At 41.8% G+C, this 26,454-nt stretch overlaps 1 protein-coding gene across 4 annotated transcripts in view; it reads right to left on the reverse strand.

Annotated features, from left to right (window-relative positions):
- The window catches only part of RSU1 (Ras suppressor protein 1), a 223,674-nt gene that overhangs the window by 35,959 nt on the left and 161,261 nt on the right, over positions 1-26,454 (reverse strand). Inside the window, exon 9 of one of the 4 annotated variants that reach the window (XM_084871375.1) lies at positions 5,011-5,041. The exons of the other annotated variants lie outside the window; for them this stretch is intronic. Coding sequence (XP_084727501.1) covers positions 5,026-5,041 — 16 coding nt within the window. The 3' untranslated portion in view covers positions 5,011-5,025. Of the gene's footprint in view, positions 1-5,010; positions 5,042-26,454 lie in introns of those variants that run through there. 4 annotated transcript variants of the gene reach the window in all.

The following is a 26,454-nucleotide window of genomic DNA, read 5'->3' on the forward strand; positions in this document are numbered from 1 at the left end:
GGGAGGCCTCTGGTCTCTAGTCTCCTCTCATTGGGCACAAAGCAGAGATCTGAGTCTACTCAGTGCATTCACATGGCCCCAGATTCGTTGCTTTTCCAGCTTTCTTATAGCTTCATGTAGCTCTCCTCTACTGAGTCCTTATCCCCATAAGGGAAAAAAGGATACATGTTCTTACTCACAGACAACATCAAACTTTAAAAGTTATAAAAATCTGCATGAATGCAATGCCATGGTACCTCACCTGGAAATGCAGGAGCACTAAGGCGCTAGAAAGTGGTAATGACAAAAAAGAGGCGGGAGGAAGAAGCAAGATTTGCTGAGGCCTGCTGTACCATGTCCTCCCTGGAGGCCTGAAGCTTCCCAGAAGGGATGGGGGTTACCTGGACCCTGACAGCGGTCATCTAGCAAAGTCATTTCAGAAGAGGGTGCAAAAGCTCTCGGGACTCAGCAAGGCTCCTCTTATTAGAGAGGAACTGGAATATTTCAAAGTTTCCATTTCCGCCTTTTTCTATGCAGACCCCACTTTGTGTCTGAACTTCCTGGGGCTGCACACTATGAAGAGCCAGATGCACAGCAGTGCTGAACCGGATGTATTTAAATCTGTGCTGTGTCACCCCCTGGTTGTTGACTCTGGTCAAATGATCAGCATCTCTCACTCTCCCCATGCCTTGGTTTCTCCATTTGTAAAAACCAAATGATGTGGTTTTCCTTGCAGGGTGTCACCATGACAAGCCTATTGCAAGGGGCCAGCAAATGCCTGTTGAAAAATAGGGCCCACATGGGGTTATAGTCAGAGAGATTAAATACAGATAATTATATGATTACTTTACTTCTTTAGGGATTTTTCCTCTGGAGGAAAAAAATAACAAGGTGTTTTCAATCAACACAAACCCCCAAGCATCTCTGGAAGAAAGGTCTTAATCCCCTTTGAAGCAAGCAACTATGGCAGAGCTAAATGCAGCGCCCCACTTCCTGGGTGAGTCACCGCAGAGCTGGCATGACACTGCCCTCCCTTCTCTGTGTGATCCTTTCACTCCCCCAGCTCTGTGGGCAGATGCAAGTCACCGCTTTACTAAGCGGCCAGTCCCACGTGGAGACGTCACTGTGGCAGAGCAGCAAGGACAAGTGTCTCAGGATCCAGAGCGTCAGACTCCATTCTTGGCCCTACCAGTGATTAGTCATGGGGCCTCCATTTGAGAAGTGCGGTAGTCAGAATAATGGCCCCCAAATGTCCACCTTTTAGTCCCTGAAGCTTGTGAATATATTACATTGCAAAAGAGACTTTGCAGAGGTGATGAAGTTAAGGACCTGGAGCTGGAAAAATTAACCTGGATTTTCCAGGTGGGCCCAAGGGAATGGCAAGAGTCCTAGAGGGAGGCAGGAGGGTCAAGGTTAGAGAGATATTTGAGCCTGTGACCTTCCTGGTTTTGAGGATGAAGGAAGGGGCCCCTACCAATGAATGCAGGTGGCTTCCAGAAGCTAGAAAGGGAAGAAAATGTTTTCTCCCCTAGAGCCTCCAGAGGAAGCAACATTGTGGACCCCTTGATTTCAGACTCTGACCTCTAGAACTATAAGATGATACATTTGTTTTCAGATGCCACGTTCATGGTCACTTGTTTCAGCAGCAATAGGGAACTCATACACAGGGCAGCCTACCAGGAAGATGCTGCTTAATTTAAGCAGAAAAAAAATAGAAAAAGTCTGGGGTAGCACTGAAAAGAAGGGAAAGTGAAAAACTACTTTCAGAAAAGACTCAAAGTGTACCCAAAGGAATGATGGGGACTGTTTCTACCAGGAGAAGGGGACTAGGCTGGCAAACTGTCCCCTCTTCACTGTGTTTAGACTGGATGGTCCCGGCCCCCTCCACTCTCTGAAGCTAACATGCCCAGCTCGTGTTTTGAATGTATCTGGGATTAATTTATAGAGGGTCATGGAGGGTCACTGAGCAATGACAGAGAGGTCATTGCCCTGGAAGAAGGTTTACTATGGGCAGTTCCTGACAGGAGGGGGATACATCACACCATGCAGGCCACGTGGGGAAGTACGAGGGTGGGCCAGGAGACGGAAGGAGTGTAGCAGAGAGCAGGGCCTGGAGAGGAGTGGGTGAGGCAGAGCAGGCAGGTTGGGGAGAGTCTGGAGCTGGACAGTTGGGATAGTGTCAGTGTCTCTGGGCCACAGGGCTGGTCTACTTGTCCAGTGCAGGGAGGAGGGAAGTGTTCTCTTGGTCTGTGAGCGTTAGATAAAGGGGGGGGGGGGAGGGGGGAGCTAGGGGTACGGTCTGTGGAGTGGTTGGTTTGTATGTGGAAGGCACTTTCAGGCATACTGCCCCTAGGAATTACCTAGCCCTGGGAAAGGCAGCCTCTCCCTAGCCAGCAAGACCTCCATATGTCAAAGCTTCCTAAAATATAGAAAAGACACAGTTAATAGAGCCCAGAGCCTATGGGGTGGATTTCTGTCCTCCTGACTACCCATACCCTCCCTCTTGTGAAGTACGTTTCCCCTTAGGGCCTTGGTGACTACAGGTGCTGGACCTGCTCCACCTCCTCCCCCTGGGAAATGCCAACCATCCTGAGACCCTGGCACAAGGCCCTTCCCAGACCAGCACAACCCCTCCGCACTCTGCTCAGGTGGACTGCCCCGCCTGCCCTGAGGATCTCCGGAGACAGGCCCAGCCTTCGCTTACCTCTCCTCCCGAAACCCTGTCTGGCTCTGAACCAAGAGACTAACTTGCCACAGTCTGATGTTCTCATTTGCAAAACGAGGATAAAAATTTGCAGCTATCTCACAAAGCTTCGGAGAAGATTAACTCAGACATGGACAAGGTCTTATCTATTCAGGCACATAACAGGTGTTCCAGGTTGCTACACCACTTTAACCTCTCATGAAGGCCCATGACTCAGGCCAAGATGGCCAGTTCCTTCCACTCCTCAGCCGCTGCCTCATGCACAGAGCACAGACAGGCATGCTGTTTGCTCTGCCATCTATCCCTTCTCAGTGGGGATTCTGGTGGGCAATGAAATCGGCCATGCCAACTTGAGAATGTTGGCAAAGGGAGCCTGGCTCAAGGTCACTAATAGGGCAGCCACTGTCAGTGGGCAAAGTCTTTAACCAAGAAAATGAAGGGAACCTATGGCACAGAGTCCTAGAAAATCTCTCCCCTGAAATCTGAGGTTTCTAGATGATCAGTGAGAGATGATAGAGGAGAAAAAAAAAACCCAAAAAAGAACAATCTAAAACAACAGGAAAGGGTCCATTTCACTTCGGGGCCCGATGAACAGGCTCCTGTGGCTGAAGAGAATACGGAAGGCAAGATGTGTGTGTGCATGCCCTTGCGGTGGGTCATGAGCGAGCCAATACCACTAGGCCCCGAGGGCTCTCCATTTGTCCCTTTGGGAATGGGCCCTGCCCTGAGCAGTCACCCCAAGACTCCTTGCCACTAGAGGAATCATCCTGAAATGATTCAGGGACTGCTGGGGTCACCAGCCTGACCCCTCCTGAGGCATCCTGTGCCAGCAGCCTGCACACTGGCCACTTTAAGCTCCATGCAGCTGAACACTCTGCCTGTGTACATCTAAGTCTGCTCAGTAGGACATTCCAGCATGCCAAAATCAGAATACGTTTTACAAAGAATTAGCATATTAAGCAGGACTGTAAGCATGCTTTTCTATTATTGATAGGTACATTTTATTTACTACATGTATCTTCATTTTTAGAAAAAAATCTGTATGTCTTATCATTTCTCTTACAGACCCTCAATCCCTTCTTGGCTGTAGCAGTAAGGACCAGCATGGACCACCCCATTCCTTCTTCAAAATTGCCTCCTTGGTTACAATGCACTATCCTGGCTGCACTTCTTTGATTTTTGGGTTTCCTCATTTATATCTTTTTGTGTTCTCTTCCCTGGAACAACCATCTAATTTTATAGCTTCAACTATTATTTCTGAGCAGCAGCCCTCTGAGTCACCGCCACCTTCAACCCCTGCTGTGCCTTGTTTCCCACCTGGACACGTTGCTCTAAAACGCAAACAAAGCACAGAATAGGTCTCTTCCCCGACTCCTAGTCTGTCCCTCTATGTCTCCAGATCTTCAGGGTCAAAACTGCAGTCACTGAAGTCATTTTGACAACTGCTTCTTTTTCCTGTCACCACATGAGTCAAGTCTGACCGCCACTTCCTCTACAAAAGACATTCGTAGCCTGGGACCAGGAAAGTATCTGAAACTCCAAGCAAAGCTGAATTTTTCAGCAGAAGGGGAACATTTCATTAGCTTCTCAAAAGATTCATAACTCAGTTGATTTAGTTGCTTTATGGTGGATATTGATATTTTCATCACCAAATGATCTTATCCATTCTTTTCCTCTATGGCAGGGGTCCTCAAACTTTTTAAAGTGGGGGCCAGATCACGGTCCCTCAGAGAGCTGGAGGGCCGGTCTATATGAACTACTAATCCCTACTGTAACACCTTGGCTGCGCTCACTGCCCAAAAAACCTGGCGGGCAGGATCAGACTCCCCTGGGGGCTGCATGTGGCCCGCGGGCCGTAGTTTGAAGACCCCTGCTCTATGGCATAGAGTCTATGCTAATCCAGACCCTTATCACATGGCCATTAGATTATTATAATGGATCTCATTTTTGTCTCCCTTATGCTGTACCATTCCCTCCTCTAATGTGTCCTACACACAAGTGACCGAATAATCTCTCCTTGATTTATTCATGAAAATCAGCAGCCCCTGCCCATGGGATCAAGTACCCAGCCTGGTATATAGCATACAGTCGCCACAGAACATGCCATATCACACTTAACTTACCCAACCTCACCTCTGTTCACTAACACACCTGAGTAGAGTAAGGCTGGTCTGGAGGCAGGCAGTGTGGAGTACAGGAGAGAGGGACTGAGTGCGAGTTCCGCCAGGCATTAGTTGAGTAACCTAGGCTTGCATCTCTTTCCAGAATATCTATTATGCTAGCTGGCAAATGTGAGTACCTGCATGCCTGCTTTTCAGGTGTATCTGACCATCAGCCTTGCTTCAGTTCACTGAAGTGCTGTGAAAAATACAAAAGTGCTGAATCACCCCGAGGCCTGGGACTGGCCTTCCTGCCGCCTGCACTTTTGGTCCATTTTTGCTGATCTGCGTCACTATTTCTTGGAATGCCTGTCTGAGTCCTTTCTGTAATTCAGATCTCATTCATATTTTTAGGCATTCTACAGCCTCCGCCACTTCCCTGTACCTTCGATTTCTGTGGGATTTATCAGGTTTTCACCATTAAGTCCTTGATGATCCATAAAGTGATTCCAGCTCCTGGCTTGTTATTTCGAAGTATCAGAAGAGTTTATTTCGAAGTATCAGGGACACATTAAAATGTGGCTACTGTTTGTTCAACATTCACTGTCACAGCAATCCAACGAAGTGGAGGCTTTATTGCCTTCATTTTTCAAATGAGGAACCCGAGGTTTAGTAAGTTTAGGCCCTGATCAAACCCAGGCAATCACTCCCAAAGATCAAACTCTTGATTCACCAAATTATCTTGTTTCCCAACTTTGTGGATTTCTGTTTTGTCTTCCTAATAGGCTGTCCACTTTCATGAAAACTGACTTCACTGCTACTGGATTCTGTATACTCAGGGACTGCTAGAAGCACATGTGTGCTAGGTAAATATTGTGTTCCAGGATGCCAGGTATGTGAGAGGTACAATATGCTGTTCTTAAGTCATGTGCTCAAATCATCGGCCTCCCTCATGTTGTTTTAGGAGTTTCCATGGAAAGTCCTTACACAGATCAGGGAAAGAACCAATTTAAAAGTCTGAGTGTATGGCCAGTGACAATGATGAAGAGAAATAATTTTGTTTATAGTCTGTAATCTTATGGTAGGGTGCTAAATTTAGAATCTCCACAAATAAATCTGTGGACAGAGTGGGAAGCTGAGATTATTAATAAGCATTTGGAATAACTTTATTCCATCTAGAAGCTTTGAGGGGCTGGTGACATAAACTGCTGAGTCTTAAAGAAAAAAAATTAACAGCATATTCTCATGAGAAGTCTCATTAATTCAAAAAGCAATGGTTTTTGGAGACCAAACCAAGTGAGGTTCCATGTAATTCACTAACAGTAATATGTGTCTTTCACATTCACATTATAACCAACACACAGTATAAAAAAAAGTATAACCATACGTTTGTCAATGGCATCCACATAAATAGCCACACACACACACACACACACACACACACACACACACACAACCGCTTGTTTGGAACAGATGTTAACCTACACAAAAAGATAAAATATAAAGCAGATTTTAAAATATGCCGTATATTCTAGACTCGCTCTCTGCCCCCATGAAGGACAGAAACAAGGATTCTGGCAGACCAAAACTAACAATCTCATGCACAAAAGATGCTCATTAAACTTCATCATCCTGTCTACTTTAATGACGCTTTCACTTAATAAAAATTCCCTGAGCAGTTGCAAGGATATTAGGCAAGGTCTTTGGTTATGTATCAGAGGTCTGAGCTGTCACCAGCATGCATGCAGTTCAGAGGTATAGTCCCTGGGGAAGGAGCAAATACAGCTTTCACAGAATACATGCAGAGAAAAATCAATAACTGCAACTTGCTTCCCTGCTTAAGCGTTTAAGAAAATAGGTAATCCTTTTAAATTAAACTGCAAAATGCGAAATGTTGCAATTTCCAGAATAAACTAAAAGGAAAAAAAGAACAAGTCTAATGGATTGTTTAAGTTCCCAAGTAAGTTACTTCCTTAATAGATTTTATATCTGAAGGTTAAATAATATTATTTATAAAAAGAATTACTAAGTAATCGAGTACTTGCAACTGTAAATATTTTTATTAAAAGATCCAACCGCATATGTTTCTATGTGTTTATAATACACAGATATACAAACCTATTCATAAATATGAGAAAGAAAAACAATTTTATATTTGCATACATCCTTCAAAATGATTCCTAAAACAAAATAAAAAACCCTACTACTTTAAAATTCACTAACTTAAATCTGTCCTCCAAAAGCTAAATAATAATTACCTAATAGGTCCTTAAATGTGGATAGCTGATGTCCATATCACATAACCCACTTTAAATTTCACATTCTACCAATACATACTTGGCTGGAGAGATCACAACAGTCAGGGCAAGTATGAGGCACTACTCAAAATTTCAATATATTAATTTATTCTTTTTATTTTTTATTTATTGTGACAGTATTGCAGATGTCCCCATTTCCCCCCCCCTTTCTTGCCCTCCATCCAGCCCCCACCCTACCACAGGCCTTCACCTACTGTCTGTGTCCATGGTTATGAATTTATGCATATTGCACATAACTTCATTGGTTAATCTCCTCCCACATCCCCCCACGCCCTTTCCCTCTGACATCTGCCAGATTTTTTCCATGCATCTATGCCTCTGGACCTATTCTGTTCATCAGTTTATTTTGTTTATTAGATTCCACATATAAGTGAGATTGTGTGATATTTGTCTTTCTCTCACTGGCTTATTTTGCTTAATATAATGATCTCCTGATCTATCTATGCTGTTGAAAGGGTAAGACCTCTTTCTTTTTCACAGTCATATACTTTTTATTGTGTAAATGTACCAGGGCTTTTTATCCACTCATCTGCTGATGGGCACTTGGGCTGCTTCCAGATCTTAGTTATTGTAAAATAACACTGCTCTGAACATAGGGGTGCATACATTCTTTCTGACTGGCGTTTCAAGATTCTTAGGTTATATTCTCAGAAGAAGGATCATTGGGTCAAAAGGCAGTTCCATTTTTAATTTTTTGAGGAAACACCATATCACTTTCCACAGTGATTGCCCCAATCTACATTCCCACCAGCACTGTACTAGGGTACCCTTTTCTCCACATCCTTGCCATTAGTTATTATTTGTAGATTTATTAACCGTAGCCATTCTGACAGATATAAGGTAATGACTCATTATGGTTTTAATTTGTATATCTAAGATGAACAGTGATTTTGAACAATTTTTCATATGCTATTGGCCATAAGTATGTCCACTTCGAAGAAGTGTCTATTCAGATCTTTTGCCCATATTGTAATTGGAGTGTTTGTTTTCCTAGTGTTGAGTTGTATGAGTTCTTTGTATGTTATGGAAATTAACCCTTTATTAGATGTATCATTGGCCAATATGTTCTTCCATATATTGGGTTTCCTTTTTATTTTGATAATGGTTTCCTTTGCTATGCAGATCATTTTAGTTTGATGTAGTCCCATTTGTTTATTCTTTTCCTTGTTTCTCTTGCCCTAGCAGATGTATCAGTGAAAATCCTGCTACATGAGATGTCTGAGATTGTACTGCCTGTGTTTGCTTCTAGGATTTTTATGGTTTCATGACTTACATTTAAGTCTTTTATCCATTTTGAGTTTATTCTTGTGTATGCTATAAGTTGATGGTCTGGTTTCAACTTTTTGCATATATCTGTCCAATTTTACCATTATTATTTGTTGAAGAAACTGTCTTTACTACACTGTATGTTCTTGCCTCCTTTGTAAAATATTGACCATAATGGTGTGGGCCAATTTCTGGGTTCTCTGTTCTGTTCCACTGATCTATATATACCTGTTCTTATGCTATTACCAGGCTGTTTTGATTACAATGGTATTGTAGTATAGTTTGACATTTGGTATTGAGATTCCTCCAACTTTGTTCTTCTTTCTCAAGATTTCTGTGTCTATTCAGGCATTTTTGGCTCCATATAAACTTTTGGAATATTTGTCCTAAATCTGTGAAGTATGCCATTGGTATTTTAATAGGAAATGCATTGAATATATAGATTGCTTTGGGTAGTATGGACATTTTAATGATGTTAATTTTTCTAATCCATGAACATGCTATATGCTTCCACTTGTTTGTATCCTCCTGTTTCCTTTTTCAATGTCCTATAGGTTTCTAAGTGCAGGTCTTTTACCTCCTTGGCTAAGCTTATTAACAGGTATCTTATCATTTTTGTTGCAAGGGTAAATTGAATTTTTTTTAGTTTCTCTTTCTGAGAATTCATTATCGTTATATAAAAATGCCACCAATTTCCAGATGCTAATTTTGTATCCCACTACATTGCTAAATTCATTTATTAAATCTAGCAAGTTTTTAGTGGAATCTTTAAGGTTTTTCTCTGCACAATATTATGTCATCAGTAAATAATGACAAGTTTATTCCTTCTTTCCAATTCATATGCCTTTTTTCTTCTTGTCTAATCGCTGTGGCTAAGACTTCCAGTATGAGGTTGAACAAGAGTGGTGAATGTGACCATCCCTGTCTTGTTCCTGATCTTAAGGGGAACACTTGTAGTTTTTGCCCATTGATTATGATGTTGGCCATAGGTTTGTCATATATGGCCTTTATTACATTCAGGTATGGTCCCTATTCTCACTTTGCTGAGTTTTCATCATAATTGGATGCTGGATTTTATTGAATGCTTTTTCTGTCTATTGATATGATCATGTGATTTTTATCCTTTATTTTGTTTATGTGATGTATCATGATTATTGATTTGCAAATATCAAATCAACATGGCATCCCAGGAATAAATCCCATTTGGTTGTAGTGTATGGTCATTTTAATGTTTTGCTGGATCCAATTTGCTAATATAATGTTCATCAGGGATATTGGCCTGTAATTCTCTTTCTTTGTAGTGTCTTTATCTAGTTTTGGAATTAGGACAATGCAGGCCTCATAAAAAGAGGTTGGAAGTCTTCCCCCTTTTTGAATTTTTTGCAATAATTTGAGGACAGGTTATTAGTTTTTCTTTAAATGTTTGGTTAAATTTTGCTGTGAAGCCCTCTGTATTAGCACTTTTGTTTACTGGGAGATTCTTTAATTATTATTACATTAATTTCATTATTTGTTAATAGCTTATTCAGGTTTTCTGATTCTTCCTGATTGAGTTTTGAAATATTGTTTGTTTCTAGGAATTTGTCCATTCTATCCAGCTTGTACAGCTTGTTGGAATATAGTTGTTCATAATACTTTTTTTCACAATTCTTACGTGACGTCAGTTTTTACTTCACTGCTTTCACTTCTGATTTTATTTGGGTCCTTTCTCTGTTTCTTGACGAGTCTGGGTAAATGTTCATCAATCTTATTTATCTTTTCAAAGAACCAGTTCTTGGTTTCATTGATCTTTTGTATTGTTTTTTAGTCTCTAGGCCATTCATTTCCACTCTGATCTTTATTATTTCCTTCCTTCTACTTACTATGGATTTTCTTGTCATTCTCTTTCTTTTTTAATTTTTATTGTTTTTGGAGAGGAAGGGAGAGAGAATAATTAATCAGCTGCCACCTGAACAGTCCCCACTGGGAATCGAGCCCGCAATCTGGACATGTGTTCCTGTCTGAGAATCAAACTGGGACCTCCTGGGTTATAGGTTGATGCTCAACCACTGAGCCATGCTGGCCAGGCTCTTTCTAATTCTTTTAGATGTAGAGTTAGATTGTTTATTTGAGATTTTTCTTGTTTCTCTACGTAGGCCTGTAATGTTATGAACTTCCCTTTCAGGAATACTTTTGTTTCATGGATTTTGGTTTGTTATATGTTCATTTTCAATTGTTTTCTGGAAGTTTTTGATTTCTTCCTTGATCTCATTGGAAATCCATTTATTATTTAATAACATGTTATTTAGCCTCCATGTGTTTGAATGTTTTTTGTTGTAGTTGATTTCTAGTTTCATGTCATTGAGATACAAGAAGATGCTTGATGTGATTTCAATCTCCTTGACTTGCCCTAACATATAGTCTATCTTTGAGAATGTTCTATATGCACTTGAGGAGAATGTATATTCTGCTCCTCTGGGATGAAAATGTACTGTAAATATCAATTAAATCCAGCTGATCTAGTGTGTCATTTAGGGTCACTGTTTGCTTACTGATTTCCGCCCCCGCCCTCAAGACATATCGAGTGATGTCGGTGGGATGCAATGTCCCCTACTATGAGTGTAATGCTATCAATTTTCCACTTAAAGTCTCCCAAGAGTTTATAAAATGTATTTCTGCATCCAATACGAATTTCTAAGAGAGGTCTTTTTTTTTTTTTTTTTTTTTGCCCACATTATCTATCTTTAACAATATACATTTCCTTCACACAGTAGTCACAATAGTAGTCACAATATAATTATTTTGTTTATGTGATTGTTTCTTGTATCACAAGAGAGTAGGAACTTTGCCTGCCTTATTTAGTATCCTTTGTGACTGCTATGCCATAGGCACACAATAAATATGTGTTGACTGAATGGATGACTATATGATGTATTGGAAATATCCAACTATATGAGTGTCAGATAGTCCCTCTGAAATAGGGACTATCTTAATCATTTTGTTTCCCCAGTACCTGCCACACACTAGCCCACCTAATAAATATTTACTGGTAAATCGAGAGACTATCTTAGCCAAGGAACCTTTCCCAATATCCCAGTTCCCTGCTCATCAGCTGATTATATATCTCTTTCACATTTACAGCTGTCTACTGAAAGAATGTGTGCCATGCAGGCCAAGGGGCTGCTCTAGTCTGGTTCCTATATCAGTTTCTGAAGTTTTTTTTTGTTTTTTTTTTTGTTTTTTTTTTTCCCCAGTTACTGCAGGGCTCTGACTCTGAAAGGCTAAAGGTAGGATTGAGAATGGAGTAAATGCATCTTGGCACCATTTAGTGAGGCACTGGGAGCCCTGTCAGTCATCCTCTCATAGAGGTTCTCTTTCACAGCACTGTGACCAGGGTTCCCATTACATTCCTTTAAGGTACAATGGGCTTTTGTTAAGTGTTCATCATATCTGCTATTAGTAAGAACTAGCTGAAGATAGTAATTGCTTATAACAGAGAATTACGTTAAAATGAACATCATAAAACCAGTGGGTGTTTTCTTTTCCTTTGGACAAGTTAAAAATCAGAACCAATTTTTATTATGGATATATGAGTCTTTCTGGTCACACATGGTTCCTTCATGAATGGCTCCAGGTTGTTCACAACCTCTAACATTTTTAAGCTAGTGATCACAATAGCAAAACTCTCGCAGCACTGACTATACTGTAGCATTTCCACATGAAGGCTCTGTGGAGTTTTCTATATGTTAATGCATTTAAACCTTACACAATGTCACATGAATCAAAGGAATCCTGTGGGGTGCATATTTGTCCTGTGGCTCTAGATATAAATGATGTCACAAATATAGAGTTAGTGTCACTGAGCTAGAAATGACCTTGACTAAACAGAGAAGGCTCTTCCTTTTCTTTTCTTTCCTTTTCTTTTGCAGATAAGGACAAATGGTAAAATATAGAGGTGTTACTCCTCCTCGTCTTCCTCCTGTGTGTGGCTAACAATTTAGACTCTGTTCCTGGGACCGGCCATAGTTCCCTCATAGTCTCTCTCAGTCCAGGGGACCTGATGATTTGACCATAGCAGGTGACTCATGGGTTAGGTTAGTGGGAAGTTAAACATCTCTTTAAGTACAAACCTACAAGTTCCGGAGTGCAGGGCAAATAACATGAATGAAGCTCTTTGGAATTAATCCACAATCTGTATTTCCCTAGTCAGAAAATGGGGCATGTAGCCTTATGCAGGTGGTAACCCTCTAGTACGCATACCTCCATTTGCCCTCACACACTGACTGGGTGCTGTATCAGACTGCACCCACTTTGACAGAGCATCAACCTGGTCAGGGCTGGGCATCTGAGTGGAACTGGAAGACTTTACATACAAAAATTATACAACACTATGTTTATCAGCTCATTTAACCTTAAACAAAATCATGTTAACTGAAATCTTCAGGGCTCACATCTCTAAGGTTCTTTGTATGCTCGGTCAGATTATGGCGTGATGACTGAGATTTTAGACAGAACTGTGTCATTTGCCCCTCCCCCTTCTCCACTGGTTTTCTATGAGGTGAGTCACATTTCACGCACAAGCAGAGGAAAGAGATTTAAAAAATAAAATAAACTTAGTAAACAAAACCAAGAAAGCATCTGTCTACCTACAGATGGACTTCTCTGGTGCTCTGACCCTGTGAATGTCAGGAAGAAGCAGCTACAGGTAAAATCCATGCATGACCTCTTATCATTTTCTGGCAAAGCAAACTCCCTCATGTAAGTTGGGCTCTCTCTCTGAAGTGCCCGAACCCCACACCTGGGATGAAGTTGATTTGTGCCATGCCTCCATTCCTGATTCTAATCATTGAACTACTGGCCAATGGTAAGCAGAGGCTGGCAGAATGGGAGGAATGAGGTTCTCATGGGCAAAGTGGTATTTGGCAACAAGCCAACAGTTGTCAAAAGAATCATGGAGAAGACATCTGTGAGAGCTCAAGTCTTTGGATCCCATCCTTCCTTTAGTTCCACTTTCATGTTTTTTAATTTTGTGGAAAAATATATTCCAAAAGGAATTAAGGATTAAAAAAATACTTTTAACCCTGATTCATTCAGCAAATGTTTAGCTATGCCATCCATTTCCGCCTAGTTAACAATATTCTAGAAGAGTCAGCAGTAAATCAGGGTGAGGATCCTGGGAATGCATCAAGTGGAGGGTCTGTCTCTTTCTCAAGACTCAAGCCTTAGTTATTTGATACCTCCCAGAGACCTTGTCAACTCAGAGCACAACTGTAGCTGTGGGTGGGGAGAGAAGAGCTAAAGCTTGTCACAACAGACATTTTCATCCAAGAATCTCAAGTGTTTCATCTAGGAATCTCACCCACAAAACACTCCTGGAAGGTGTGAGAGCACATAAATACAGATGGTGAGAGTCAGGTGAAAGTCAGAGCATGAGGTGGAGGTGCCAGAGGACCAGAGGACCCATGGAATGCTGCCTGGGCCTGCCCCTTGGTATGGTTTCCAGTCCATCCAGTGGGTGTGGTCATGAGGTGGCTGACACAACAACGCCTGGGTGAAAAGTCACAGAGGAAACGCATGCACAGTAATTCCTTCTAATAGTAACAAACCATGTTGTGCAATAATGGACTCAAGCTCACCTATTATTCTCATGGAAAATATTCTCCCTGAATGGCTATTAATAACCATGAAGATCTCTGCCTAACATATTTCCCAGCAAATAGTAAAACAAGCCCTCTTATTGGTGAGCAATTCCTGCTATATTGAATATTTACAGCAAGTTAATTTCCTCCTCATAAATATTTCAAGTTATTTTTTGAAATCTTATTTTAATACACATTAATAGTACTTCTAATTTGTGAAAACACAGTCCACATTTTCACATATTTATACAATAGCTCTGTCCAAAATATGAGATCTATACATATAGCTTTACATTTTACAGTAGCCACATTTAAAAAGTAAAAAGGGACAGATAAAATGAACTTGAATAATATATTTTATTTAACCAAGTATATCAAAATATGATCATTTCAACCTATAATCAATATAAACAATTAATTATCAATTGTATCCTCAATTTAAAGATAAATGATTTGTCAAGTATGTCATATACATGTAATGATATTTTGGTACTAAGTATCTTTGAAATCTAGTAAGTATTTTACTCTTAAGGCTCATCCCAATCAGATAAGTAGAATTCAGGAGCCACAAGCCTTCACGGTCACCGTTCTGCACAACACAGACCGAGAACATGGGAGTCTGGTGGCATCGAGTCACCTTCTTGTACTTTTTGAAAGCTGAGGGATGTTTTTTGGCACACAGTTACTTTATATATATATATATATATATATATATATATATATATATATATATGTGTGTGTGTGTGTGTGTGTGTGTGTGTAAAATTGATTTTTTTACAGAGAGGAAGAGAGAGGGATAGAAAGTTAAAAACATCAATGAGAGAGAAACATCGATCAGCTGCCTCTTGCACACCCCTTACTAGGGATGTGCCAGCAGCCAAGATACATGCCCTTGATTGGAATCGAACCCAGGACCCTTCAGTCCACAGGCCAACATTCTATCCATTGAGCCAAACTGGTTTTGGCGGCACATGGTTACTTTTAGTGCCTTAGGGAAAGGAAGGATGAATATATATATCACATAATTTTTTAAAAAAGTAATCTTACTTATCTGAGGTCCTTCCAATATCTTTAATTGTTTATAATAGTTCTGAGTATGAACCTGGGAAGGTCTTTAGGCCAATACAAATGAATCCTAAAGCCCATGAACGCTGCTTGGTTGGAGGAAAGTATAGTCAGTCCCTCTCTTTCCCCAAAGCAAGAAAACATAAAAATACCCACAAAAGCCAAAAATGCTCAGCTTGACATTGGCCAGAGCATACAATCCAGAGGCTTATGCTAGGAGGGATCCAAGAAGCATCAGCTATAAGCTGAGCACATTAATAAGATTTGCCATTTCTCAGGCAAGCCAGACACTGTCACTCAGCTCTGCTCCTTCTGAAAAGGCAAATCCTAAATCTGGACTCTGGGTACTACACCCTCTCCTGCTCCATCCCCTGTCCATCTCCAACTGAAAGGTCAGAGTATGAGTGCTGGGATGCAGGGAGATCTATAGAATCTCACTGCAGGTGGACACAGGCTTTTAATATATATATTAATTTCAGAGATAGAAACATCGATGGTGAGAGAGAATCATTGATTGGCTGCCTCCTGCAACCTGGGTATGTGCCCTTGACGGGAATCGAATCTGGGACCCTTCAGTCTGCAGGCTGATGTTCTATCCACTGAGCCAAACTGGCTAGGGTAGCCACGAGGCTTTTACAAAGGAGAGAACAAGGTGCGCAGAAGAGATAGGGGACATATACTAAGCCTGTTGGCTATACTGAGGTAACATTATTTTTAAATTCCCCATTCCTTCTCAAGATATTCCCCCCCCCCCATAAAACTCAGAAATATGAAACTGAAAACTAAAGAAAGGGAAGACCCAAAGACCCATTCACTGTTGAACTCCCATAATGCCTTCATTATTCTTCTGACAAATGCTGACCTGTTCCCAAATGCCACTGCTCCTTTCCCTGCAACAACACAGCCCCTCACCCATTAGCCTCATCGGGGTCCCCTGTGCTTGCATCTCCCCCATCACTGAAGGCCTCCGCCCTCACCTGTGGCTAATATTACTGGCGGGGGGCCTCTCTTCTGAAGGCCATTTGCAGAGCTGACTTACAAATTGCCCACGGAGAGCCAGGCTTGTCTGAACACTGGCTGTGCAGCCTGGGCTCCTCTAAGCCTCAGTTTTTCAACCTGTGAAACAGGTATAATAATGAGGCCTACATTGCTTACAGTTGGGAGGACTGAATGAGGAAATCAGGTAAAGAACTCAGCACTGTGTCTAGCCACACATTAAACATAAACTTTCTTTTTCATTACAACCACTGTTAAGAGAGGTCAAATCATTCAGCCATTTTGCAGTATCTCACCTGAAATTGAGAGAGACAGACAGAGAGAGAGAGAGAGAACGAACGAACATAAATCTCTATGTGGAATGTCTGGCAGACTGCTGGAGAGACCTTGTTTGGAGTTCATCTATGATAATTTGCACCTGAGTAAACCTGGTGAACTAAACCTCTCTGAGCATACTTTTTCATCTATATAATGGGACTGTTAGTAATAGTACATACTTCACAGAGTCATTAGCAGGATGAAATCATATAAATGACAGTTTCTTTCCAAAGAGATATTTTTTAAATGCTGCAACATGTATACTTGAGAAAAACAAACAAACAAACAAACAAAAATGGTAGAGAACATAAGATGGATATAAAACTTGGATATAAAGCTATCAACAAGTTTAATCACTTTCTGCATCTAGTTGACCACTTCGTAAAGTATGTAAAAATGTCTGATCACTGGTTGTATGCCTAAACCAATATCATACTGAATGTCAACTATAATTGCAAAATAATTTTGAAAATGTTTGGTCACTGTCTGAGCCTGGTCTTCATATCACATGCTGGTCAATGCCCACAAGGACCACGCAGTCCCTGGGGAAGCAGGGCCAGCCTTGGCTCTGTCCAGGGTTCTGAATGGGCGGCTCACTAGTACTAATTGAACAAACGATTAAGGGCACTGAGTGCATCTTCCATCCTCCTCTTGCTTCAGCTCTCCCATTCTCAGGCTAAGCTGTTCCCGAATCTATTCAGATGGGAACCACATTACGTAAGAGTCAATAATCTTTATGGTAACTCTGCAGTGAGTGTCATTTGTTGTAATGAACACTGATCATAAGTTAAGCCCCTAGCTACTCTCTCTGTTATTTTTCATTATACTGTTGCTTGCTCTGTTATATTTCAGGAGTACTGAGGGAATTCAACCAACTATGTTCACTAGTCAGCTCTTCGTTGCTCAGATTAGATTCTGTAAGATGCAACGGAGCAATTTGCAAACACACTGAATCTTAAGGAAATGCGTCAGAGCTGGTTATATGTTCTCTGCCAATGCCAGTGGGCACCCTCCTCCCCCCAGGTTCTTTGTCCTCTTAATTTGCTGTTTTCCTCTTTATGTATCTTCCCCTCATTTCACAGTATGGCTCTCCAGCCCCAACTCCGAGAGAGTATTAACAATGTGTTTCTGGTTATTTTTCCCTCAGTAATGACTCTTTGTCCAATTCGACACCCAAGCTGTGTTTCCAAAATCATCCTCTCACACAGCTCTCACTTGCAAACGCCACTCTGCTTACATTACAGTCAGTCCCTCTCCAGCTGCTCTGAAGGGCGCTAACTCCAAAAGGCACACCAGTGAGGGAAAGCTGGAACTTTCCCAATTTTTAAAAACCCAATGTGAAAAATTCATTTTGCATGTTGCATATTAAGCTGAGTGAAATGTCCATATGCTCCACGCACTTGGAATTACTTATAAGTAGGCTGTGAGTCCCTGGAGAGACCACATCACTGCTCCGCCTCAGGCCACCCGCACAAAGGCACGGAGACCAACGTTAGACTCTCACTGGGCCTGAGGTTTCAGTCCACACCCACCAGATACTGGGCAGTGCTCCTTTTCATTAAAGCCATGAGCTCTGGTCCTGTTTGCCATGGAGCTGGAGAATAATTTTAAATAGTGAGAATAAAAAAATGATACCTGCAGACGCCAAAAGTCTGGGCTTATCACCCTGGGTGTCTTTTTAGTGGGTACATGGCTAGGAATGCTCCCTTTTCAGGGAAATCTAGCTCGATGAGCTGAAGTCTATTCAGATAGGCATGCTGCAGTAATGCCACATTCTGTTACTGTACGTTTCTTCTGAGACACATCAGAGAAAAGCTGAGAAGAAACTGTTATTAAAATGCCTACAGCTCTTTAGAAACAACATTTTAAAACTTTTCCCAGTCAGGACACAATGCTTTGGTGAATGCAGAAGAATATCCAACTATGGGTGTGAGGACCGCATGTACTGGTATGCAAACACATATAAAACAACCTCACACCAGGTGATAGTTCTTGGAAACTGAGTGGTTATGGGGAGGGTAGGCATAGAATCAAGTCCAGAAAAAGAAAAAAAAAGAAAAAAAAAGGAGTTCCAACTATGGCTAAGAGTTCCTTTAAAGTTGAGATGAGCTGTATGCACCCTCCCATTACAATAGGGACAAGATTAATAAACCATGTCCTCATGTACTCAAGGGAAATAATCCTGCTGAGCAATTATTTTTAAAAATATATTTTTATTGATTTCAGAGAGGAAGGGAGGAGAGAGAAATAGAAACATCAATGATGAGAGAATCATTCATCAGCTGCCTCCTGCACGCCCCTTACTGGGGGATCGAGCCCACAAGCCAGGCATGTGAACCTGGCCAGAATTGAACCTGGGACCCTTCAGTCTGCAGTCTGACACTATCCACTGGGCCAAACTGGCTAAGGCAATTATTTAACCAAAATCTCAATTTCTATTTAGATGTAACACATGGAAACAGTCAATAAGCAAAAAGCATTACAAATTTTTAGCAGATATTAAATGAAGAAACTGATAGCATTTAACAAGAACTATACACACCTAAAAGAAAGCTCCCTAAAATGGAACTGACTTACCCCATATTCAGAAGAAATCACTGTGGGATATACCACCATATAGAGCCACAGAGGTGGGGACTGTTACACGGTCTGAGACTCACCTTACATATGAAATGGGCTTTCTCCCTATCACTAACACAATGGTTATGAGGACTAAAGGTAAGATACTTAGCAAATCTTGAAAACAAAGTTCATGATTGTTACCCAAACACTCCACTTAAAGCACATGTGTCAATAATGAAGTATTAAGAAATTAAAAATGAATGGAAAGACATTGAGGGAAGAAGTTTTTAAAAAAAGTATCATGTGCAATAACACCCATGCAGTTTTTAAAACATGTACAGTAGGTCCTTGGGTTCTGCCGGAGATCCGTTCCTACAGCACAATGTAATGTGATTTCGCCATAAGTTGAACCCACCTACAGAAGCACTTACGTAACTCACATGGAGCACGTAGACAGCAATGAAGTGAAACAGTAAAAACAATTTAAAAGAAAGATAACTATTCCTGACCTTTACTTGTAGTAAATAAATAATAAAAAAAAAATAAAGCACATATGTACAGACATTAAAATAATGGAACTTTTATATATATATATATATATATATATATATATATATATATAAACTAGTAGCCCAGTGCACAAAATTCCTGCACGGGGAGGAGTGGGGTGTCCCTCAGCCCGGTCTGCACCCTCTCCAATCTGGGACCCCTTGGGGGCAGTCGGACATTCCTCTCACAATCCAGGACTGCTGGTTCCTAACTGCTCACCTGACTGCCTGCCTGTCTGATAGCCCTAACTACTCTGCCTGCCGGCCTGCTCACCCCAACTGCCCGTCCTTGCTGGCCTGATTGCCCCCAACTGCCCCCCTCCTGGCCTGATCGCCCCTAACTGCCTATGCCTCAGCCCCTCCTACATGGCTTTGTCTGGAAGGACATCCGGAAGGTCTCCCGGTCTAATTAGCATATTACCCTTTTACTAGTATAGATGGGAGATGGCAACGTAATCACAAAATGACGTACATCGAGTCCAATGCAACCCGAGGACTGCCTGTATTATGAATCCTGCAGGACAACAAGTGTCTATTTGGCTGACATAACAGAGCATGCCATGTGTGCACTTCAGTCTCATCAATTTGATGACAACATGGCCTACAATCACTACCCCTCTATGATAGCAACATGAGCAATGGCTGTCACTAGGAGTGAACAAAACTTGCCCTGTCTTTCAGGAGGTAAGGCTTAGTCTCACCCCAGAGGAAACAAACAGCACTGGCCTATCTGGATCAGTAGTTAGATCACTGGGTCTCAGGTTGATTCCTGGTCAACGGCATGCACTGAGGGTGCAGGTTCAATTCCTGGCCCTGTCATGGCTCATGTGGTAGGCAATCGATCCATGTGTCACATGTTAATGTCCATCTCTGTCTCTATCTCTGTCTCTGTCTCTCTCCCGCTCCTTTCTACTCTTTTTAGAAATCAATGGGAAAAATATCCTTGGGTGAGGATTAACGAAACAAAATAAAAAAACGAACCACCCAAGACAGAGGGAGCAGACCCACTGCCCCTTCCATCATTGCATATTATTTTGGCTGGGCACCGCATCGAAATACCTCGAGTTTCTTTTTGTCAATAAAAGGTAGCTGGCCAGAGAGAAAGCAAAAATTAAATCAACTGTGAAAGAATGCTGACCCCAGACATATGGACACATGAACATTTGTACATGTGCAGAAAATACATATTTCTTAGCTAGAATCATAAGAAAAGGAAACTTTGGCAGTAATTTTAACTATATCTTCCTTTGTTTTTAACTTAAAAATTTCATTTTTTAAAGAAATAAAACATACTTCAACCCATTTAGAAAGTCAGATGCCTTCTGCCTTTCACTATTATCTTGGTAAATTTCTTTCAATTTACATCTAAAGTATTTTTTAAGCAGTAATTACTATAGTTTATCATTTTATAATAGGTTTATGATTTTAAACAAAAGTCCAGCATCGGTATTTATCACATAATCATAAACAAAATTACTGAATTTTGTTTATGATTATGTGATACCTGTGAATCCATGCTGTATTTCATCATTAATGTAAACATTTCTCTGTTGGGGAGACATAGTTTCCAGTATTCCCCTTTAATAGGAAAGTAACTTCGGCACTGTGGCTTTGGGCAAGCCACTTAACCTATCTAAGCTTAGTTTTTTCACAGGAAATAAAAAACGACCTCTGTAAAAGTAAAAAAGACAATACATTTACAGTAGTATCTCACGAGAATGCAGGCCTTCATTGATGTAAAAAGTTAATAAAGTCATTTGTCATTGAATTTTCTTAAAATGAAGCATATCTGCACATAAGCTAGAAAAACGCCTAGTGAATGGACTTCATTCACCAAGAAGTCCTTTGGGAACCGACAAATGGTGGGCAGGGGCAGCTCACCTCAATAGAGAAGTGTGCCCAAGGCATTCTCAGGAGAGAGAGGCCACGGCCATTTCCATTTTCCTATAACAGGGGAGCTACACGCATAGTCACCAGAATGCTATAAAACAAGGTCTCCGAAGCTGCAGTGTATTTTAAATATACACACATACTAAAGCACAACCACCACAGTAGTAAAAGTAACATAATGACTTATGTGTTACTCAGTGGCTGTCAACCAGGCAGATCTGCCCTCCACCAGGGGTCAGCTGGCAATGTGTAGACACACCTGTGGCTGTCACACTGGGGGCGTGCTACAGGCCAAGGATGCTGCTAAACATCCTACGGACACACAGGACAGTCTCCAACAAAGAACTGTCTGCTCCAAAAGGTCAACAGTGCCGAGGCTGAAACATCCTGGAGTAAACAAAACTAGCAAGTGAAATTAAACTTGAATATTAAAGCAAGGGATAAATGGCTGCGTCCCTCACCCCACCCAGCCCCCTTTGATATACCATCCCCCTCAGCATGTTTCTCAGAGATGTTCAGTGAGATCAGTGATGCAAGCTTTACATTTTGATTTCTTGTGTGTATTTTTCTCAGTAGCAGTATAGTTCCTTTTAAAAATTAATTTAAGAATGTGAATTGATTTCAGGAAAAACATTAAACCTTATAACACAGGGCTATGTGGACATGGCAACATCGCTCTCCACAAACAGTGTTTCTGTACTTATTTTGTTTTCTGTATAGATCCTGCTCATATGCAGCTATTTTAACAGATCCAATAGGAGGAAGAAGGTGACACGAAGTTAGTGAAATTCTCCAAGTTAAAAAATAAAGAGAAAAGCAGAGGTCCACTAGTTCTAAGGCTGCTTCTCCTGGGAAGGAAACTGTCTGTTATAACAAGATTTCAGAGCCACAGAATGAGGGCCGCAATCCAAGCAAGGCAGCTGATCCGGACTTCACCAAAGCAGCAGCAGGTAGGGTTCCAGAAAACCCTCAGTGAGAACTGTTTTATTTGGGGAAAAAGCTTGTTCTGGATGTGGGGGTTTAGTGAAAATGGCTGTTTATAAACTAAGGATAGAGGCTGTCCACACACACACACACACACACACACACACACACACCATGCAACCTGGAGGAAAATTAGCACTAGCAGAACAGATGGGAGAAGAAGGAGGTCAGCAAGCAGTTTACAGAGAGGCGCACGTTAAACTGCTCCCTAAGCTGAGTCCGAGTCTACAGAGAACACACGTGTGAATAAGCACGGCTGGGCTCGCACTTAGGGGGTCTTGACCTGCAGCTCTCCTAGGCCACCTGAAGGAAAGCTGCCCCGAGAGTGTGAGGGAGCGTGGAGGGCTGCAGATTTCTGGGGTCAGGACCCCTGCAGGAGACCCACAGACTCACTCCCAGATACAGCTCAGCTATCTGAGCTTCTGAGGATGTAAGGAAGAGAGAATTACAAATTTCAGAGGGAGGGAAAGGGGGTTAATTGGGAAATTTATATGCACATATGCCTAGCCTATGGACACAGACTTGGGTGAAGAGGCTCGGGAGGGGCGGGGATGGGTTGGAGAGTTTCAGTGGGGGAAAAAAAAAAAAAAGACATCTGCAATACTTTCAACAATAAAGATAAATTAAAAAAAATAAATGTGTACATATTAGATTAAAAAGTAAAAGAGAGAATTACAATTTGAGTTGGAAATAAACAAAAAAACAAATCCTGCTAAAATTTACGCTCGCCAGGCAAAGTCAAAAGTAAGTATATTACAACTTCATCTTCAGATAATCCATCTTCAATTGCTAGGGGTTCAAGAAACTAGAATTCGATGGACATTAACATATCAATGTCAAGAGACTTAGAACACAGGGATGTGGACAGAGAGATTGAAGTGCTTCATATAAAGCCCCTCCTTCTAAGACCTGAGAGTCCCCCACCCTCCAGCTCAGGGGGCTAAATAAATCCCTGCAGGAGGCCACATTGGAGGATTAAAAAAAAAATCACATTTTAAATGCGTTCAGATTATTTTGAATCAATTTATACATACATTAACCTGTCTCAAAAAGCAAAAACTTCTCACTTTCCTATGCTTATCCATTTTATTCTTTTCTATGCTCTTGGAGTTATTTGCAGCTACTGGATCAATGTACCAGATATAGAATAAATGGATGTATGTACCACTATTCCCAACTCCACGCCCAATGCCATCATATTGGCAGCTTGAGATTGGCCATGGTAGGAAACTGGGAAACACTACAAATCATGGGTTTCATATATGGTATTGCTAAACATCTAGACTAAAGAAAGTGGTTGAAAATGTGCTAATAATGCAGATGGAATTTAAAAGTATATTAGTACATAGCCACTGCACTGTGTCCAGCATGACAACATTTTGGAAATATTGCCATATTGGAAAGTACGTGTGTGGAGGCATGAACAGCACAACAGAACCATCACCCAGCAGCTGGGAAGAGGCTGGGCTCTGAAGAGCTGGGGCGAGTCCCAGTACTGCCCATTCCTTCCCTTCCTGGCCCTCTGGCTTGCTCCCTTTCCATCCACCTCTGGGGGCTGCCCAGGGCTCATTATCCATTGAAAATCTTGTTCCTCTCTCTTCGCAGCCCATTCTAGACATCCCCACTATTTCATCCCACAATCTTTATTCCTTCTTTTGAACTCCAACTTTCCAGTCTGTTGGGTGGCCCTCAGCCTTTGTGCACCCACCACACTCGTGTTACAGACCTTCCCATGACCGGCAGCCCCTGCGACCCTGGCAGAGAGAGGGCTCCCGTGAAGTGTGAGAGCTCCCTCCCACTGCACCGCCACGCTCCTTAGCCAGCCCCTATGACACAGCCGGCTGACACCTCTCTGTCCTGAAGCACTGCTCTGCTGGTGCACACTCCTCTGAAGGCAGAGACTGTACCTTATAAATCTCTGTCCGCATGGCTTGGGCCCACAGACAGAGTATACTTAATAGATTACTGCTCCCGGGCTGATTGATTAAAAGAGGCTCAGAATTACTCCCTTCAAAGGTTCCTAAGAAGAAATATACCGCAGAACTGAAGGATACAGCTGGCTTCCTAATTAATATTAGTCACTTGGCAATTCTTAATTAAGAACTTTAAAATAAAGACCCACCTTTCTCCCATGCCAAGTGGATATCACCTTCATTAGTATTTAGGAGCAATAACCACTACTTCATTTTGATGACCCTCTCTGTGCGCTGCCAGATGGGAACATTAGTTGCACCGTATTTATTAATAAACAAAGACAAGTGGAGGAGCTTGGGGAAATCCAGGCAGAACCAGTCACTGTTCTCCTTCACTATAAGCCTTCCACACATGCTGAAGGAAGCCTTCTCTTGCCTGCTTCCCGGAGGATAGGAACCAGGTTCGAGCAGGAAGCAGGCTTCCTCTCTCACTGTCCACCTGTGAAGAGCTCTGCCCCCTGGGTCTGGGGTGTCCCCCACCAGGGCCGCCGCCTGTCTACTCTCACAATGCCTGGTGATACAGGCAGAGAAATACACCACTGCTCAATATTAATAAACCTAATATTGCATTTTCCAGGTCTGCCTGTCTGGGCCTATGAGCTCTTGGGATAGGTGGAGTTGGAAATTTTAAACTGGAAAAGATCTCAAGGCAGAAGTTACTGCCCTTCCAAGGTGGTCAGCGCTGGTAAGGGCAGAGGCCCAGTGTGCTCTGATGGAGGCGGCGGCACTTCCCTGGCTCTGCATGTGAGCAGCACTGATACACTGGAGACGTTTCCTTCTTCAAAGATAGGAAAAACGGAATGACAATGACATTTTAAAAACAATGTCACGTGGAACGCAATCTGTTTCGGGACTGCAGCGGGCTGACAAAAACGTTGATTACAAAAAAGGGTCTGAGAGGTCTGAGACATTGCCCCTCCTCACAGGGCTGCTGCTAAGGCTGAATGATTGAGGTGACTGAAGCCGGAGTACTGAGCACAGTGCCTTGCATGCAACGACTGCTCAGGGAATGTTACTATTAAAATCATTTGTCTCACCAGTGACCACCCTTGCATTGCTTGACTAACCACTGGCAAAAAAGTGAAGCTCAGGTGGTTGGGCATCAACCCATGAACCAGGAGGTCATGGTTCGATTCCCAGTCAGGGTGGCACGTGCAGGAGGCAGCCGATCAGTGATTCCCTCTCATCATTGATGTTTCTCTCTTTCTCCTGCTCCCTTCCTTTTAGAAATCAATAAAGATACATTTAAAAAATGAAGCTCACTTTCTGGTTCTCCAGATACCCCCTCCCTGGGTCAGACAGCGATGCGGAAGGACATTCTTCCCATGCGTGGGAGGGAGACAGACAACGCGTGCAGGACGCTCAGGAGGAGGGGAGGTGTTCCCAATAGCTCTGACACGCACAGAGGACTTCATTAGCCTGTCTATCACAAACCACTTAAGAGGCATATTTATTGACAGGAGCCTGCCAATCGATTAAACATCTCAATATCTGAAGCGGACTTCACATTAATTAGCAGTTTGGAGGACATGCGCCTCGGCGCTGGGAGGGAGCGCTCTGGGAACCCTGGCCACGCTGGGGTAACATATCCGTAACATATCCGTACGTCACAGGGGCAAAGAGTCTGTAATGCTCTTCCTCCGCATCAGAGCACGTGTTTTAACACACTTACATTCGCACAGTTCACAACAGATTTGATTTACACTATAATCCATTCATGTTATGTACACAATTCTTAGTTTTTTCAATGCAAACCTAAAAACGTCACTGAACACATAATTTACCTTCTCTAAATAAGCTAAGCTTCAATTTTGACTTGTAGGTTAGAATAAACTGATTGCAAGAAATCTTATATATTTTCTTCTATGTTATAATATAAAATGTTGTGTATGAGACAGGTAGGAAAGGCATTTGGGGCTGCATGCTGTGCATTTCCTTTTAACAACAAATATGGTAGTTATTTCATACGACACGTATGATTTTTCACTCTGGAGTTGTTTTATAGGAAATGTAAATTTTTAGGGGAGAAAAAAACCCCCACCCAAAACAAAAGGGGCTAGAAATCCTGCAGTGAGCTTAAAATGAGAGCCTTAAGTTTTTTATAACTAAGTTTTCATCTTCTCTTTCTATTAAT

Source organism: Pipistrellus hanaki (assembly GCF_964339955.1).
Source record: "Pipistrellus hanaki genome assembly, chromosome: 1".
Classification (NCBI taxonomy): domain Eukaryota; kingdom Metazoa; phylum Chordata; class Mammalia; order Chiroptera; family Vespertilionidae; genus Pipistrellus; species Pipistrellus hanaki.